Source organism: Pleurodeles waltl, chromosome 3_1 (assembly GCF_031143425.1).
Source record: "Pleurodeles waltl isolate 20211129_DDA chromosome 3_1, aPleWal1.hap1.20221129, whole genome shotgun sequence".
NCBI lineage: Eukaryota > Metazoa > Chordata > Amphibia > Caudata > Salamandridae > Pleurodeles > Pleurodeles waltl.
This window is the reverse complement of record NC_090440.1, coordinates 1,922,668,209-1,922,686,200: the sequence shown is the minus strand read 5'-3', so window position 1 is coordinate 1,922,686,200 and position 17,992 is coordinate 1,922,668,209. Positions and strand designations below refer to the sequence as shown.

Genomic DNA, 17,992 nt, shown 5'->3' with positions numbered 1-17,992 from the left:
CTGATGTACACTTTTTGAATTTGGAACAGACTATCACAGTTTTACACCTTTTTGCAAGATGTCTTTAAAAATAAAGGCGTTTCTAAATTTAAGCTGTGGGGGACAAACCAGTTACTTCCTCACTTTAACTTAAATTAACCTTTAAATGAATGCCTGCCTGTTTATTTACCATCTTTTTAATGTTCATGCTAAGTCGCGTCCAGTCAGGCTGTTGACCATGGGGCTTCATGTACAGGTCAGGAAGGCTGCATGCGCCCCCCGGGCCATACTTTGAGTATCACTGCACTGTAGTGTAATCCCGATTTGAAACGTCAATCGCTACCCAAACCCACCACTCACGCTTGGCTGCAGTGGGCAGTAGAAATACTGCCAAACCTATTCCAAGCCTTGTTTAGGGAAACAGATCATTCATCCCCACATTTAAAGATATATCTTACTTTACAGACACTATGTATGTTACATCTCTGTAAAATGTCATTCTCCACCTACCACCACACAAATGTAACTATAAATGGATCCACTCAATTTAACATTTTGGAATGTGTATGGTCATCACACTTTGTAAAGCATCTGCTGAACATGCACTAAAATGCTTCAACATGTGAATAAAAAGGCACGATCAGTATTTTTGATAGGTGTGAAAGAATGATAAGCAGCTTATTAGTCTAAGCTTAGCAAAGCAGCCATCACACCACTGATGTGAAATGAACCTGTGAAGATGGGTGTGTACTGGTCTTGAGCTTCTAATTACACCAAACATGACATAGGTAGTCACTATGACCCTTGTGGTCTTCTGACTACCAAGGTTAATGTGGCAGAATCACCGCCAACAGGCTGGCGATAAAGACCGTCACATTATAAGTGTGGCGGGTTGGCCGCTGCCAAACCGCCACAATTCCACTCATACGGCCGTGCCGGTATGAACTGCTGGGCCGGAGATGTTCAACTCCGACCCGTCGGTCCACAGAGGACCACCGGCAATATTAGGAGCCGGTCCACCGACATGGTTTCCACAGCAGTAGCACCGTCACGGAAACCATGGCGGTAGGGCTACTGGTGACAGGGAATTCCTTCCCTGTCACCAGTAGACGCCCCCCCAGCACCTGTCTCCTCCAACTCCCCCTATAGTCACACCACCCCCCCAGCCCCTCTACTCACATAGCACCTCCCACCCACCTATAGTCACAGAACCCCCTCAACCCCCTTCTCAAATAGCACCCCCACCACTCCTACTTACATGATGCCCCCCCTCCCCGCATACATGCACAGACACCTACAGGCACCACGCATACACCCATTTACCTACAATTCCAGACACGCATCCACTCACACTCATCCATACACGCATTCACTCACACTCATCCATACACACATTCACTCACACATAATCACACGCATCCATACACGCATTCACTCACACTCATCCATACATGCATTCACTCACACATACTCACACGCATTCAGGCACGCATACACACAAACATCCAAACACACATACTCACACGCATACACACTGACATACAGACATGCACTCACTTCAGCATTAATACACGCATTCACTCACACGCATACAATCATGCATACACAACACTCACAGCTGCATTCACACACGCACACACACATTCAAATACACACGCAGACACCACACACAACACCTCCCATCCCCCTCTCCTGTCGGACACCTGGCTTACCTTGTCCGGTGAGGTGGTCGTCCAGCAGGGAACTGGAAGGGGGGCTGCCACCCTCCTGCCAGTAGGACACCGCCAGGCCGTATTAATAGGGCTGGCGGTGTCCTACTGGCGGGGCAGTGCAGATGGTAGCAATGCCAGAGCGCCACCGCCCGCCAGCATGGCTAGTGCCGGATATCTGCCCATAGTGCGGTGGAAATCCAGCAGTACCCATTATATGCCAGACGGAAGACCGCCAGCACTGGTGGTCTTCTGGCGCCCGTGGCTTTCCGCCAAAGTCATAATGAGGGCCGTAATTCTTGCACCCAATGAAAAAGGAAAGAAGACCCTACTTGTAAATAATACATCTGGTGAAGTAGATAGTATCACGCCTCACAGCATGCTTGGGATACAACCTTTCCACCCCTCTCCGCAATGATCTGTGACACTCAACCTCACTAGCACGTTGATACTTAAATAACAGCACAGTAGGTCAATTTCTGTGTTTAAAGAGAAGGTCACATGTGAATCTGTACTGGACTGGCTTAGTTATTGTTCGGAGCACAATAAAACAAGGAAAGCAGTCCTCAACTAATGACTCAGTAAGCAAGTCAGTTAAAAGTGTCAATATACACTATTCCAATGATCACTATTATCTTCCTGAAGTTCACAATTCCAGGCTCCTGTAACTCACATATCAGACACAATGAAACCCATCAATATAGTCCAAAGACACCCTTCCCTGCCATGCACAAATCTCTCAGTAGAAGCCCCCATACTTTGTCCCAAATCATGAAGTAATTTTGAGGTATGCAGGTCTACGAGCAATTTGCCTGTATTTGATTGATTAAAATGAGAAACAAGCTCACCTTCCGCCTCCTTCAATTCTTCCTCTGTGGGCCAAGTCTGCTCCCCCTCCATAGGGTCAGGTACTACCTCCGTCAACAAGGGCTCTTGCTCCTTGGGATCTGCCTTCATCAGCACTTTAACTTCTTCCATCTGCCCTTCTATGGGCTCCTCCTGAAAGTAGTTTAGCAGAAAACATTGTTTATGACCATATTAACAGAACCTAACTAGTGTGTAAGTGTTCAGCGTAATCATGAAATTAAACATGAATATCCCTCCTGTACTGTCAACTGGCCAGTAGTCTTCGTTTACTGCACTGTTCCTTTTGCAGGTATAGCCTTTCACTCATGTGTTGTGAGCTGACGTAGAAGGCTACAGGACTGTTTAATCTCATAGCAGGGAACATGGTAGAGTGAAAGATTCAGACTAATATACAGTCTCCACTTTCCATTTAATACCATAGCTCCGAACCTGGAAGTTTGAAAGACTCAGGCTAAAACTCAGTTTCAACTTCATATTGTCAATATAAGTGACATAATGACTTCCCCTGCTCCTCTCGTTACACCCCTTCCCACCTCCCAGCCAATCACCAACTCAGAATGACTCTCTGAGCACTATAATAAAGACTGGTATTCCCTTATCTTTTGACCACTGAATTACTACCTGAAACATATTAAAGTCTCAAGCTCATTGTGAGAACGTCTCCATGGAATGCAAACTTAGCAGTGATAAAATACACACACATAAATGAACAAAAACTATGTATAAGTACACTTTATGAATGTAATTATCTATAGTAGCGGAAAACATACTTTATAACCTAAACTAATTGATAACTGGAGGGGTGGCATTGCAAGGATTAAAATCGGTCCTTCAAGTTACAAAAATACCTTTGTAGTAGATGCAAGTCTCAAACCGTGCTACGATACCCTGCCAAGCAGAGAACACTTTCTGTATAGCAAAGCACCTCAAACATCAGAGAATGATGTATGGGTCATGGAGGAATGAAAAAGGACTAGCCTCTCCGAAGTCAATTCTGTCCCATAGAATTTAAGAGTATCTTCCAGGAGATAGTTTGGATAGAGAGAAGCTGTGCATCCTACCTTCATTTCTGTGTCCTCTCCTTCCTTAGTGTGACTTCGGCTCCCTCTAGGATTAAGAGCGCAAGGGTCATCTGTGGCGTCTATCTGAGACATCTGAAAGTCACCATGTCCCACAATATGCACCAGACTATTCACATTCAGGGTTTGGCCACGGACGTAACCTGACACTTTGAGAGTCCCAACCAAACCACTGCTATCCACTGGCAGGAAGTTTGCTCGCTGCACCATTAGGTAAGAGCGACGGTCCCGAAAGGCAAGGTGCCGCTGTTTCTGAGTGGCCACCTGCCGTAGTAACAGTGCTGCATCCTGCACAGAGTCGAGGCTGAAGATCTTAGCATCTGGGAAGCGCTTTTCCGTGGCTTTGCCAATGGTCTTCTTCACATCACTGCGCTTCTTCAACGAAATGCTTTCAATTCCCTGAACTGCGAGAACTACAAAGGAAAAAGAGCAAGAGGGAAATCTGAGGTTAAATCTATACACACATTTTACAGCAATGTAACAGGCAAAAAAGGGGAACAACAATCCAAACAATCAAGTATTTTGGAACACACACTTTAGATTAAAATTATTTACATGCTCTGCATCAGAAGAGTTGTCATAATCTCCTTGAACCAAAAGCCTATTACTGTATTTCTGTGTGTACAGTGAACCCTGGGCTCAAGTGACAAATTCAACACAAGCATCCACAGGACTTACTTCGCTTGCTTTATCTGCCAAAACCTAAATCCACAAATCAACTGTAAGAACATAATGCACCCATTATCCACAACACATTTCATCAAAGTACAGCTACTCCCCGCTCTTTGGCCAACCCAATGCTGCCTTGAATGCTCCCACTTGAGATTTGCAGAAGTGGCCTACTCTACAGCTCCAGGTATTCAGCTGCATTATAAGTTGAAACACCAAGTGGGACATCGTCAATGCTACAGGCGATCTAAGATTTTCTAAACAGAAAACATCACCACCAAGTTAAAGAGACACTACCTCAAACTGAAAAAGATTGATATTTTGTGTGCTTCTCTACAGGTATTTTATCAGCGATCAGGACATGGTCTTTCCTTCAAGGAATGCAGGCTGTCCAGTGACACCTACTGTGAAGCAACTCTCATATACCATACACACCCAAAAGAGCTATTCAACTTACCATAGCTAGGAAGCCCCTGTGCAAAGAGGCAAGAAAGGCAGTAATCTCCATAACTGTCCAAACCTTCATTTGGATCCATTAAAAACAGAAGAGTATCAGCCACCTTTGCCAAATCCAACAACGCATGGAAATTTCCTTAAGAAAAACAGCAAAACACATGAAAAGGTTACTGTTTGCCAACTAAAAGTAGTTCCACGATTATTGTTAGAGAGGCATGCTTGCGTGGGCCTGAAAGCTCAGGGCAGGTATCCAGAAACTATCAAACTTGGAGATCACAGAACCATATTACAACCAGCATATGCAATATAATAATTAGTTTTTCAAAAACTGCAATACACCCGTTGTGTGGCTTCTAAATGTTGTAAATAACTGTAAATGCATCATGAACAGACAAAGCCCAGAAAAAACTAGGTGCCTATTTTTAAGATGTCATAGTCTCAAGATCAATCATTTAACTCTGAATTCTCCAAGATTGTGCATGAGCTGCAGAGAGCACATCTTGAAAGTAATATGGTAACACCAATGTCTGCTTCTGAGCAGTGGTGCATGGAGCTCGTTCACTAAACTGGAGATTTTTTTTAGTTCAGTTTATGATGACAGAGAAATCTCTTAACCTATTCGGTGTGGACGATGACTCCAGGCCGTCCTCCACACCAGTACCCAGGTGCTGAGGAAAGCTTCAGGATATCCTCACATCCGATGCAGGAAATCCCCCTCCAGTGCAAGCACCAGAGGGATTTAATTCTACTAGTTTAAGCCTCAGAAGCTGGGGAGTTTCCCCAGCACCCGAGGCTGTCTTTTCGGTGCGCATGGTGCCTCAACGTCATTACACAATAAGTGAAAGTAAAATGAGCTGATCGATGTTTGGGGGTATATCTCTCCCCACCCCCCGACCAGCTCTGATTTGGAGGGGGGAGGGGTGTCACTGGAAAGGGGAGCATCTCCCCTTTCCAATGGTACCACTTCCTAGTGTATACCTGAATGGGGGATCAACGCAGGAGGGTGATCCCCAAGCAGTGATCTACCCACTAGACCCCAAGGACTATTTTTGATGGGGTGCCCCCTTGCAATAGTATAATGCCCCCTAAAGCCCACTAGACACCAAGAATTTGTATAGACGCATAAATGAATGGGGGCGGCCCACCTAGGCACTGGGCTAGCCCTCGCCTCCCCAAATAACCCTAGCAGTCTTTCTGCTCCCGTCAGGGGCACATTGGACGTCTTCTCTTCTAAACTGCCATGAACCCCCAGTGGTGAGGAGAAAGCCCACTAGTTCACCAGGGATTATATTTGGCAATGGGCTAATGCTTCCCCCCCCCCTCTCAATGCCAAATGTCGTTCTGCGCCCCTGGGGTCATACTGGAGGTTATTATATCCAATCTGGGGGTGGAAGGGTGGGGAGAAAGCCCACTAGACACAAAGGTTGATTTTTGGAGGAGAAATGGGTGGGGTGGCCCGCTTAGCCAATGGACCTAACTCCACCCCTAAAATGACCAGCAACAGTCTTTCTCCTCATCAATATAAGAGTTCTTTAACTCCAATATGCCCCGCTGGGAGGGACAGAATTCCACTAGAGACCAGGGAGTTTTTTTATTGCTACATGGTGTGTTCTTTGCCTGCCCTTGAGACTTCTTGGTCTCAGCCACTAGCCCACTGGTTTACCCTTGCTAGATGAACTAACAGGAGTCCCCGGCTGCAGGTGCTGCCCGTACCCATGACTTCTTGAGGAGCAAGCAGGCAAGGAATCACCAAGTGTAGAGATATGACTGCAAGGTTCTGGGGGCCTACTGGGATGTGATGCAGCAGCCAGATGCAGACTTCAAATCTTCCCTTCCCTACCGCTACTTCACTTGTGGGGTCAGGAACCAGTCATCTAGATTTTGGGATAAAGGTTCCAGGACAATCGCCTCTGAAAATGTGAACAATTAGGGTAATCCCACTGTAAGAGCAGCTCAACAGCCCTGGAATCATAAGATAAAACAAACTCACTTCTCAAGTGCAGACTTTAAAAAATAAACAAATAATACATTTAAATCAAAGTTTACATCTCCAGTATCAGGGTGTCAGGGAGCATCTGACAGCAATGACCGGCCTTCCCAGCTTCCTGGAAAGGGGATGCCGGGGCCATCCTTCTAGCTATTCAGGCTTCCAGCTCGGCAACTGAATCTAAAATTGGTGAAGTGGGCACTGAGGTCACCCACCACTGACAAACAAAACCTTTGTGGCGTGGCTGACAGTACTTAAGAGGCTGAGGGGGTGTATCTACGAACTGTAAGCTCTCTAAAGGAGGCTTGACAATGTTGGATGACCTGGACAAGAGGAATCTATAATTGGGGGGGACAAATCGGTTACATTTCTATACTGGTTGGCAACAAGAGAGGTATCCTATTGTGGAAGGAATCTTACAGTTTCAACTGATGATCCTTTTTTCCACTTAGTTATCATGCAAGAATTTTATATCAACATTCATATTTACTCACCAATGTCTGCCTGGACAAAGGACCATCGCTGTTTAAAGCGAGGGATAATCATAGTAAAGCTCCCACTGGCCTCTTCATTCTGATGGATAATGATGGAGTCCTGGCCTTGAATAAGTTTCACTGCTTTTTGGGCATCAATCAGAGAATGCAGTGGGACTATCACAACAAGGTGTGGAGGGCCATCCTTACTGCCCAGACTCCTCTTCTGCAGGAGGACCTGTAGATGAAGTGTCAATGGAAAAATATACATCAGCACCATCAGTGACACCAGTTCACAGATTAGCAAGTATGAAAGTATGGTCTACAGTACTGACAGTATTGTGAGCTAGTGTAACATCAAAGCAGCTGAACCTACAAATCTGCTGTTAAGGAGCCAACTTTATTAAAGAGGACATGATCTCACCAAGTCTTGAATTTATAACTGGGAATCATTCACTGAAATGTTTTCCGGTTTTTCACCGATATTGATGAACCATAATCTGATTAATAATCAGAATCTGCCTGCTACCTCAAAAGGAACCAATGATTTACTCCCATCTTGCATGTAGAGGTGTTCTTCTAAAGCCATTCTGTAGATCAAAGCTTGAAGCACACTGGCTTAGCAGACTATATTTTTCTTAATGTGGAGTGATTTCCTGGAACTCCCTTAAACTTCCCTCATGAACAAACCAGGATCTTCTAGAGTTCCCTAAGAAACGTAATTCTTCAAGACTATACTTTGCTATCATTCTCTGGCATCTCAACACACACATCGGTAGCCATGCACTCAACAAGGAACCAACTCCAAGCCACTCAGTATGTTTGGCGAAACATTAATCAAACCCCTCCCAACAGGCAAATTACAGACTACAAGCTCTCATTCCCAATTCTCAGCATGTATTTAAGAGGTACCCTGTCGAACATGGCCACTAGTACTGAGACGCTATCCTTATTAAGCATTCTGCAGCCCTTTTTATCTTGAAGAAGAAGCTGGGCTAGTGTTATTGTTAAAGATCTAAGCAGAGATAGATTTATTGATACCGCAAGGTGGGTGTCCTTGAAAGCTTCAATGAGAGACGGGGAAAATATACACCCCTTAAGTTTCAGTCTTTGTAAAAGGTGAAGGGGAAATACCATTTATCAGCTTGTGAAAGTTCTATATCCATCCACCATCTGGGTTCTACCCTATTCATTCCAACATCTTTCATTCTTTTTTCTCAGCAATTAGGCTCTTGACGTGCACGTTTAGGAACACGAATCAAGACAGAAAGTTGGTTCACTTGCAAATTGTTCTTTTTACATGTATTACTCTCTGCCTCGAATAGATATTCAAACTGTGAATTAACTGTTTAGGATTTTGTAGAGAGGAAAGAGAGAGCAGGAGAGATTGAAGAAGTTTTTATTTTCTCAGCAGATACCCTATTTTCAAATTCAGATCAGAGTGTGTGCTTTGGAACAATATCAGACCAAACTAGTTAATCCCATCAGAAATATGAAGAAGCCCTGAAGAAGTCCAGTTACCAGAAAACCCAGATAGGGCAGGCAAAGGGAGAAAAACAGGAAGATGTTATTTTGTAACTGGTTGTTTACCTAAAACGTGTTACCCACTGGGCAGGAAATTGTGAAGGAACACAAAGTTTCAAAACAAACACCAGTACTGTTCAAATAAGCATAGGTATTCTGCAACTCCCTTTTAGGATTTCACTACACAACAAATTCATAGCAACATTCAAGCATCTCTTTCAGTGAAGGAGGAAGATCAACGCCATGCAAAACATTTGGAGCACTATCTTGGGTCGAGCTACTAATGTCCCACGTATATTTACATTTAATTTTTTGGGTACAGACAAACGTAATATCAGTGACAAGGTAGACGTGTAAACATTGGCAGAATAATGGGCATGTGAAATTGGTTGTCAGATATAATCTGCATTCAAAATCTATATTTTTCTAGTGGCCCGTCTAACTCAAGTGCACGCTCTCTTTACTCAAGGCCTTCACGGTGTAGTTACTTACAACATCCTTCCGCTGCCTCCGGAGCTGGCTGGCCTTGTGTCTTCTGTCCAGTTTCTTAAGGTCTCTTCTTAGTTTTTTGCTCAGGAGTTTAGCCTCAACCCGACCTGTAAGAAAGAGAGCACAACACTAAAGAAAATAGGAAAGAAATGCACTGGATAGAAAATACAAAAAGTATCAATGGGAGGGAGCAGGCACAGGTGAGAGATGTCAAGAGGCACCAACAACAGTCAATAACAAAAGGAAGCACTTCATATAAGTAGGAAAAAAACAGCACGTGGAAGGAGGCACATATAGGAAGGCAGGAAGTAACAAAAATATTCAACAAAGGCAAAGCGCAGCTCAGGTGAAAAGAGACCCTCAATGAGTGGATTTTAAAAGTAACAGTTACAGTCAGAAATAAGCACCACAAAAGGAGAAACAGGTGTTACGACATTAGACGAAATTAAACACAATATTCCTTCCAAACTTGGAATAAATAGGGCTATGACGTTTTTAAAACCAAATAGAACTATTATGGGAGACAACTTAACTTATAAAGTAATTGAACCTCTGGGTTTCTCGAGGAGAGCTACTTAAGATGGTTTTAAATTTGAGATGTCCTGGTGTTTGACAACCCACAGTTCTGAAGGGTTGAAGATTGGCACACTATGTGTTGTGAAATGATGGCTGAGAATCTCACATGTAGAATGCACTCTTCTGTTTTGAAAGTTTTTCAGGTAACTGTTTTCTTAATAGTTCAGAAGAGGTGCAACATCATGGGGTGGTCAGGTGACGGACACTGAATTACCTGTGATGTTTTGTGATATGGGTGATGTTACAAAATTGTTGCAACCCTTAGCTGAGCTGTAGTCACTGTGCTTCAGTCACCACCAACCAATCACCCACAAAGGATGTAGCTCATGCGGTATCCTGAATTTATCCCCTAGGTGGCAATTCAAAACCTTTACTCTAAGCGCTAAATTACACTTGTATCTTCACTGTGGCATTTTCGAAGCACTGGAATTTTGCTGGAGTGGCTACTCTTGATTTCTAGCAGGCAGGTCAAGGGGTAGACTTGGAAATGGTCTGATCAATCATCATAAATATGGAAGCACAGTTGATTAAAAGATATGGCATATTTTGGTACGACTCCGGATACACTCCACTCCGTTTCGTTTCATCTTCTGCTAGCTCTTTAATGTCAATCATTTACTCTAGTGTCCCTATGAAAATGTTCAGCTTTTCCATTAGCTTGAAGCCAGCAAGAATTATTTTGTTGTTTGATGCCCAAGGACTCTAGATATGTTGTACATGAATGCCTTTAGAATGGAAGCCCACTGCCTGTCCTCGTTGTTGCTGGGAGACCACTGTGCCAATAAACCCCTCTTCTGGGTATACACTGAAGTTGTCAATCATTAGTACCAGAGAACAGCCCACTGGTAAGCAGCACTTACCAAGAACCAAGGTCTATTTGAGGTTTGTACTGGAGAGGGGAGGTGGTGTTTTACCGTGGGCCATGACCTGGCAGGAGGCAGTTATTTACTATAGACATTATTTAAGAATTAATGTCAGTAAATCACACCTTTTGATACATGTGCATTTCTGATTTGAGCACGATTTGATGGCCTGCATTTGTCAGCTTTAACATACATGGCCTCAGGGGTACTGATGGTATGGTGCATTCTCCCTTTTTGCAACACACCTGCTTCATAGATAAAGGTTCATAGAATGCAACAAGTGCCTTGTTGCAGTCATGAAGTTGTCTATGTAGGCCTCCTTTCACTGGCTTCTTTTGCCAATGGTTATGCATATTTCTGCCATAATTGAGACATTATGAACACTCCATGTGTGAGAAATAGTCTTTGATCTCTACTACCTGAATGGTTTCGTCAATATTTGCCTGTCTGGTATGGTGCGGCAGGTAGTTAACATTACATACAAAATAGTTGTTTTCTTGTAGTTTGATTAAATAACCGTTGGAACAAGGGCCCCGCAGGTTTCTGGTCTGTGAACTCATGGCCAATCAAAATGCTGCACAATCACAAAATCACACTTGACTCTTTTTTTAATAAGTGAATATCTCTGCTCAACGGCTTTGAGGGCTACACTGACCTAAACCAATGTTGCACTACTTTTTGCTTGCTTGTTGTTGGAGAAGGATGGCAACTAGTCTGATGGGACTCGAATCTCCTTCCAGTTGAGTGTGTTTCCTTGGCTTGTAATACTGTATTTTAATTTAAACTAAGAAGGTGTGTAGAGTATATAGAAATGTGTTTATCTCACTCCCAAGATTAGCCAGACTCCTATAAGACCTGAGAGCTGATTAATGATGCGAGACTGGGTCCAGCCCCAAGTAGACTTTGGAAGGCAGTGCCACACCTTGCAGTTGACTTTCTTTACATGTGGACACTGCTTCTCTAGAGGAACGGTATCCAAAGAATTCTACATTAGATTACAGAAACTCACATTTAGTTCAGTCTAGCATCAGATCACAGACTTGTTCTTTTTTAAATCTGCTCGGGTCATGACTGATGTTGGTCCCAAAAGGTTTGCTCAGCCATCACTCTACCCATAAAGAGCCATTATCTCCAAGATGCCCTAACCAACCATTCTATAATGATACACAGCTGCGTAGGTGTATAATATTCAAGCACCCTACTCCGTCCTTACGTACAGGGGGCAATAAGAGGCACTAATTTAAATGCCCTTGTCTCCTCACTACACAAATGTAGTACTTGCTTTTGTTTTACTTTTTGTTCCACTATTGGTATTGACATTGGGAGTGCTTGAAACAGGTAAATTAGGTGTGGTAGGATATTACTTTTCGCTACATTAATTCTTCCAAACCAAGAAATGTATTGGCCTTTCCAGCTGTACAGATCTGCTATAATCTGAGGTTTAAGCGGGATCACTACTCATTATTCCATGTTTCCATGAGCTAGTAAGAAAGATTCCAAGACACTTAATCAGTGTTTTTGCTCACCAGAATCTTCAATTGTCTCTCTCTTGGTAGAAATATTTCAAACCTCCAACTTGTGCTTATTTTGAACCCACACACCTTCTTGTATTCTCCTCAGCACTTCATAATCTCTTACCAGGATGTCAAACAGACTTACTCTGTGCTTGTCTGTTTGAAAACAGATCCTCTTAATGTCTGAGTCTATAAGCCCTACCAGGGCTTCTATGGTGAAGACAAAGAGTATAATGGACAGAGAGCAATCATTCCTCACCCCCCTATGTAAGCTTAACGTTTCTGCTGAAACCCCAGTTTCTTTAATTCTAACCTCTGGGTGGGAGTAATTGGCCAATATCCAATTTTTAATCAAATCCAATACTATTCTGTCTAATACAGCATAAAGGAAGTCCCAGCTTACCCGAGTAAACACTTCTGAGCATCTAGAGACACTAGGAGAGCTGGGACACCCAATTTCCCCTCACCATACTTTGACTATGTGGTCAATCTTCCTTAGATTGTCCATGCCCTGTCATTCCTGGACGGAGCCTACTTGGTCTGAGTCAATCAAAGTGAGTAAAACTTTAATCAGGCATTCAGCCAACATTTTGAAGCACTCAGGAGATGTCCACGATTTAGAGATTTAGACATCAGCCTCTCTGTTCGCTGGTATGTCCTATTAAAGTCAAAGGCAAGGTCTTTTTTACACTTCTAACTATTTATATCTACACTAGTCGAGGACCGCAGTTTCACAATGTGCTCCTTTATTTCTTGGCCTCTCAGTTTGTTAGTCATTCATTTATCTGCTTTATTTCCTTGCTCATAAAAGTTATGCTTCGTTCTAAGCAGGAAAGCCCCAGCATTGCTTGTTCTAAGAAATCTCAATTGGCTCTGTCAGTTTTATTGTTCTCTTTCCTCTCACTGTCAATTAGTTTTTAAATTCCTTATCTAATTTCTCCAAATCTACTCAGAGAGCTCTTGAAGCCTAGCCTACTTGTGAATTTTAGCCATCACAGATCTAGCAGACCCTCTAAAGGAGGCCCTGAAAACGTCCCAATTGGTATTTAAATAATTATCCTTTGGGTCATCATTAGCAGAGTGTTCTTTGATGTGCTGGCTAAGCTCTCCCAGCATCTAGCCAGAAACAGCTGGCATCTCCAGCTCCTCCCCAGACGGTGAGCCCAGGCTATCAAAAGGTACCTGATCATGGTTCAGTATGGTGCCTCTCTTCAGCCCTGCGTCCCCTCCCACATGAACATGTTTCCGGAACCAAATAGCATATTGATTCTAGTGGATGATTTTTGGACATGAGAGAAGATGATGTACTCTTGCATATCAGGGCTATGACATCTCCAGGTATCTATCAGACCTAATTCCCGAAACATTCTTTTTATCTTTTTCAGAAAGCCCCTGTTACAAGGGTATGGGTTGGCTTTCTATCAAACGTAGTGTTTCAAACCAAATTAAAGCCTCCCCCCAGTACGATCTTTCCCTCTGATGGACCTACCAATCAAGTGTGTTATTCAAGAATTGTTCCTGTTGAACAGCAGGGATATATATATTCGTCGATCTGAGTTCTGTATAATGACATGGATTTTGAAGAATCTACCCACATGGTCTCTCAGACTGTCAAGAATGTTTATTGTTAACTTGCTCTTGAACATTATGGCAACCTCTGCTGTGATGTCTTCTTATCCTTGGAGGCCCGTACCTGAGTCAGATAGCTTGAATTTGTTCATTTAATTTTGACCCTTACACGGCAAGTCTCCTGCATAAAAGTGACATCTGCATCTTGTGGTCTCAAATACTTTCACACCATTCATTGTTTCACTGGGGAATTGAGACCTCTACCCTCAAGAGATAAAAGCTTGAATGGTTTTCCATGTATGTAAGTGACATTGTGTGATTCATTTACACTTAAAGGTAGACTGAGTAACAATAACCCTAACTAAGCCACCCCCAACTCATAACATCAACATCAACATCTAAGAAGACAACTTGAGTGGGGCAAGATGTCCCCAATATCCACACAGAGAGATTGAAACATCAATCTCCATTACCAGCCAATGTAAGCACATGAATGTCATTGTCTACAGAGTCAAAAAAACATCTAACATTAGTTTTCATGTCCCACACCTGCCACCCTGTAGGAAGTTGGCTCTGTATGCACTATTTCAAAGTAAGGAATAGTATGCACAGAGTCCAAGGGTTCCCCTTAGAGGTAAGATAGTGGCAAAAAGAGATAATACTAATGCTCTATTTTGTGGTAGTGTGGTCGAGCAGTAGGCTTATCAAAGGAGTAGTATTAAGCATTTGTTGTACATACACACAGGCAATAAATGAGGAACACACACTCAGAGACAATTCCAGGCCAATAGGTTTTGTTATAGAAAAATATATTTTCTTAGTTTATTTTAAGAACCACAGGTTCAAATTCTACATGTAATATCTCATTTGAAAGGTATTGCAAGTAAGTACTTTAGGAACTTTGAATAATCACAATAGCATATATACTTTTTACATAAAACACATATAGCTATTTCAAAAGTGGACACAGTGCAATTTTCACAGTTCCTGGGGGAGGTAAAGTAATGTTAGTTCTTGCAGGTAAGTAAACCACCTACGGGGTTCAAATTGGGGTCCAAGGTAGCCCACCGTTGGGGGTTCAGAGCAACCCCAAAGTCACCACACCAGCAGCTCAGGGCCGGTCAGGTGCAGAGTTCAAAGTGGTGCCCAAAACACATAGGCTTCAATGGAGAAGGGGGTGCCCCGGTTCCAGTCTGCCAGCAGGTAAGCACCCGCGTCTTCGGAGGGCAGACCAGGGGGGTTTTGTAGGGCACCGGGGGGGGGGGGGACACAAGCTCACACAAAAAGTACACCCTCAGCGGCACTGGGGCGGCCGGGTGCAGTGTGCAAACACGCGTCGGGTTTTCAATAAGTTTCAATGAGAGACCAAGGGGTCTCTTCAGTGATGCAGGCAGGCAAGGGGGGGGCTCCTCGGGGTAGCCACCACCTGGGCAAAGGAGAGGGCCTCCTGGGGGTCAACTCCTGCACTGGAGTTCCGATCCTTTAGGTGCTGGGGGCTGCGGGTGCAGGGTCTTTTCCAGCCGTCGGGATTTTAGAGTCAGGCAGTCGCGGTCAGGGGGAGCCTCGGGATTCCCTCTGCAGGCGTCGCTGTGGGGGCTCAGGGAGGACAACTTTGGTTACTCACAGTCTCGGAGTCGCCGGAGGGTCCTCCCTGAGGTGTTGGTTCTCCACCAGTCGAATCGGGTCGCCGGGTGCAGTGTTGCAAGTCTCACGCTTCTTGCGGGGATTGCAGGGGTCTTTAAATCTGCTCCTCTGGAAACAAAGTTGCAGTCTTTGTTGAAAAGGGCCGCTGTTCTCGGGAGTTTCTTGGTCTTTTGGAAGCAGGGCAGTCCTCTGAGGATTCAGAGGTCGCTGGTCCCAGGGAAAGCGTCGCTGGAGCAGTTTTCTTCTGAAGGAGGGAGACAGGCCAGTAGGGCTGGGGCCAAAGCAGTTGGTGTCTTCTTCTTCTCTGCAGGGGTTTTTCAGCTCAGCAGTCCTCTTCTTCGTAAGTTGCAAGAATCTACCTTCTTAGGTTCAGGGAAGCCCTTAAATACTAAATTTAAGGGCGTGTTTAGGTCTGGGGGGTTAATAGCCAATGGCTACTAGCCCTGAGGGTGGGTACACCCTCTTTGTGCCTCCTCCCAAGGGGAGGGGGTCACATTCCTACCCCTATTGAGGGGATCCTCCATCTGCAAGATGGAGGATTCCTAAAAGTCAGAGTCACTTCAGCTCAGGTTGCCTTAGGGGCTGTCCTGACTGGCCAGTGACTCCTCCTTGTTTTTCTCATTATCTCCTCCGGCCTTGCCGCCAAAAGTGGGCCCGTGGCCGGAGGGGGCGGGCAACTCCACTAGCTGGAATGCCCTGTGGTGCTGGAACAAAGGGGGTGAGCCTTTGAGGCTCACCGCCAGGTGTTACAGCTCCTGCAAGGGGGAGGTGATAGCATCTCCACCCAGTGCAGGCTTTGTTACTAGCCACAGAGTGACAAAGGCACTCTCCCCATGTGGCCAGCAACATGTCTCGAGTGTGGCAGGCTGCTAAAACCAGTCAGCCTACACAGGTAGTTGTTTAAGGTTTCAGGGGGCACCTCTAAGGTGCCCTTTGGGGTGTATTTCACAATAAAATGTACACTGGCATCAGTGGGCATTTATTGTGCTGAGAAGTTTGATACCAAACTTCCCAGTTTTCAGTGTAGCCATTATGGTGCTGTGGAGTTCGTGTTTGACGAACTCCCAGACCATATACTATTATGGCTACCCTGCACTTACAATGTCTAAGGTTTTGTTTAGACACTGTAGGGGTACCATGCTCATGCACTGGTACCCTTACCTATGGTATAGTGCACCCTGCCTTAGGGCTGTAAGGCCTGCTAGAGGGGTGTCTTACCTATACTGCATAGGCAGTGAGAGGCTGGCATGGCACCCTGAGGGGAGTGCCATGTCGACTTACTCGTTTTGTCCTCACTAGCACACACAAGCTGGCAAGCAGTGTGTCTGTGCTGAGTGAGAGGTCTCCAGGGTGGCATAAGACATGCTGCAGCCCTTAGAGACCTTCCTTGGCATCAGGGCCCTTGGTACTAGAAGTACCAGTTACAAGGGACTTATCTGGATGCCAGGGTCTGCCAATTGTGGATACAAAAGTACAGGTTAGGGAAAGAACACTGGTGCTGGGGCCTGGTTAGCAGGCCTCCGCACACTTTCAATTGTAAACATAGCATCAGCAAAGGCAAAAAGTCAGGGGGCAACCATGCCAAGGAGGCATTTCCTTACACAACCCCCCCCCCCCAAACGAAAGAGGATGAGACTAACCTTTCCCAAGAGAGTCTTCATTTTCTAAGTGGAAGAACCTGGAAAGGCCATCTGCATTGGCATGGGCAGTCCCAGGTCTGTGTTCCACTATAAAGTCCATTCCCTGTAGGGAGATGGACCACCTCAACAGTTTAGGATTTTCACCTTTCATTTGCATCAGCCATTTAAGAGGTCTGTGGTCAGTCTGAACTAGGAAGTGAGTCCCAAAGAGGTATGGTCTCAGCTTCTTCAGGGACCAAACCACAGCAAAGGCCTCCCTCTCAATGGCACTCCAACGCTGCTCCCTGGGGAGTAACCTCCTGCTAATGAAAGCAACAGGCTGGTCAAGGCCATCATCATTTGTTTGGGACAAAACTGCCCCTATCCCATGTTCAGAGGCATCTGTCTGCACAATGAACTGCTTAGAATAATCTGGAGCTTTTAGAACTGGTGCTGAGCACATTGCTTGTTTCAGGGTGTCAAAGGCCTGTTGGCATTCCACAGTCCAGTTCACTTTCTTGGGCATTTTCTTGGAGGTGAGTTCAGTGAGGGCTGTCACAATGGATCCATATCCCTTCACAAACCTCCTGTAATACCCAGTCAAGCCAAGGAATGCCCCGACTTGTGTCTGGGTTTTTGGAGCTACCCCGTCCAGAATAGTCTGGATCTTGGGTTGGAGTGGCTGAACTTGGCCTCCACCTACAAGGTGGCCCAAGTAAACCACAGTTCCCTGCCCTATCTGCCATTTGGATGCCTTGATAGAGAGGCCTGCAGATTGCAGAGCCTTCAAAACCTTCTTCAGGTGGACCAGGTGATCCTGCCAGGTGGAGCTAAAGACAGCAATATCATCAAGATAAGCTGTGCTAAAGGATTCCAAGCCAGCAAGGACTTGATTCACCAACCTTTGGAAGGTGGCAGGGGCATTCTTTAAACCAAAGGGCATAACAGTAAACTGATAATGCCCATCAGGTGTGG

The 17,992-nt window shown here is 44.8% G+C and overlaps 1 protein-coding gene across 1 annotated transcript in view; it reads right to left on the bottom strand.

Annotated features, from left to right (window-relative positions):
* The window catches only part of TSR1 (TSR1 ribosome maturation factor), a 140,270-nt gene that overhangs the window by 91,464 nt on the left and 30,814 nt on the right, over positions 1-17,992 (bottom strand). Inside the window, exons 2-6 of the mRNA XM_069226156.1 lie at positions 9,236-9,339; positions 7,241-7,457; positions 4,761-4,895; positions 3,617-4,047; positions 2,537-2,687 (exon numbers count right to left, since the gene is read on the bottom strand). Coding sequence (XP_069082257.1) covers positions 2,537-2,687; positions 3,617-4,047; positions 4,761-4,895; positions 7,241-7,457; positions 9,236-9,339 — 1,038 coding nt within the window. The remainder of the gene's footprint in view (positions 1-2,536; positions 2,688-3,616; positions 4,048-4,760; positions 4,896-7,240; positions 7,458-9,235; positions 9,340-17,992) is intronic.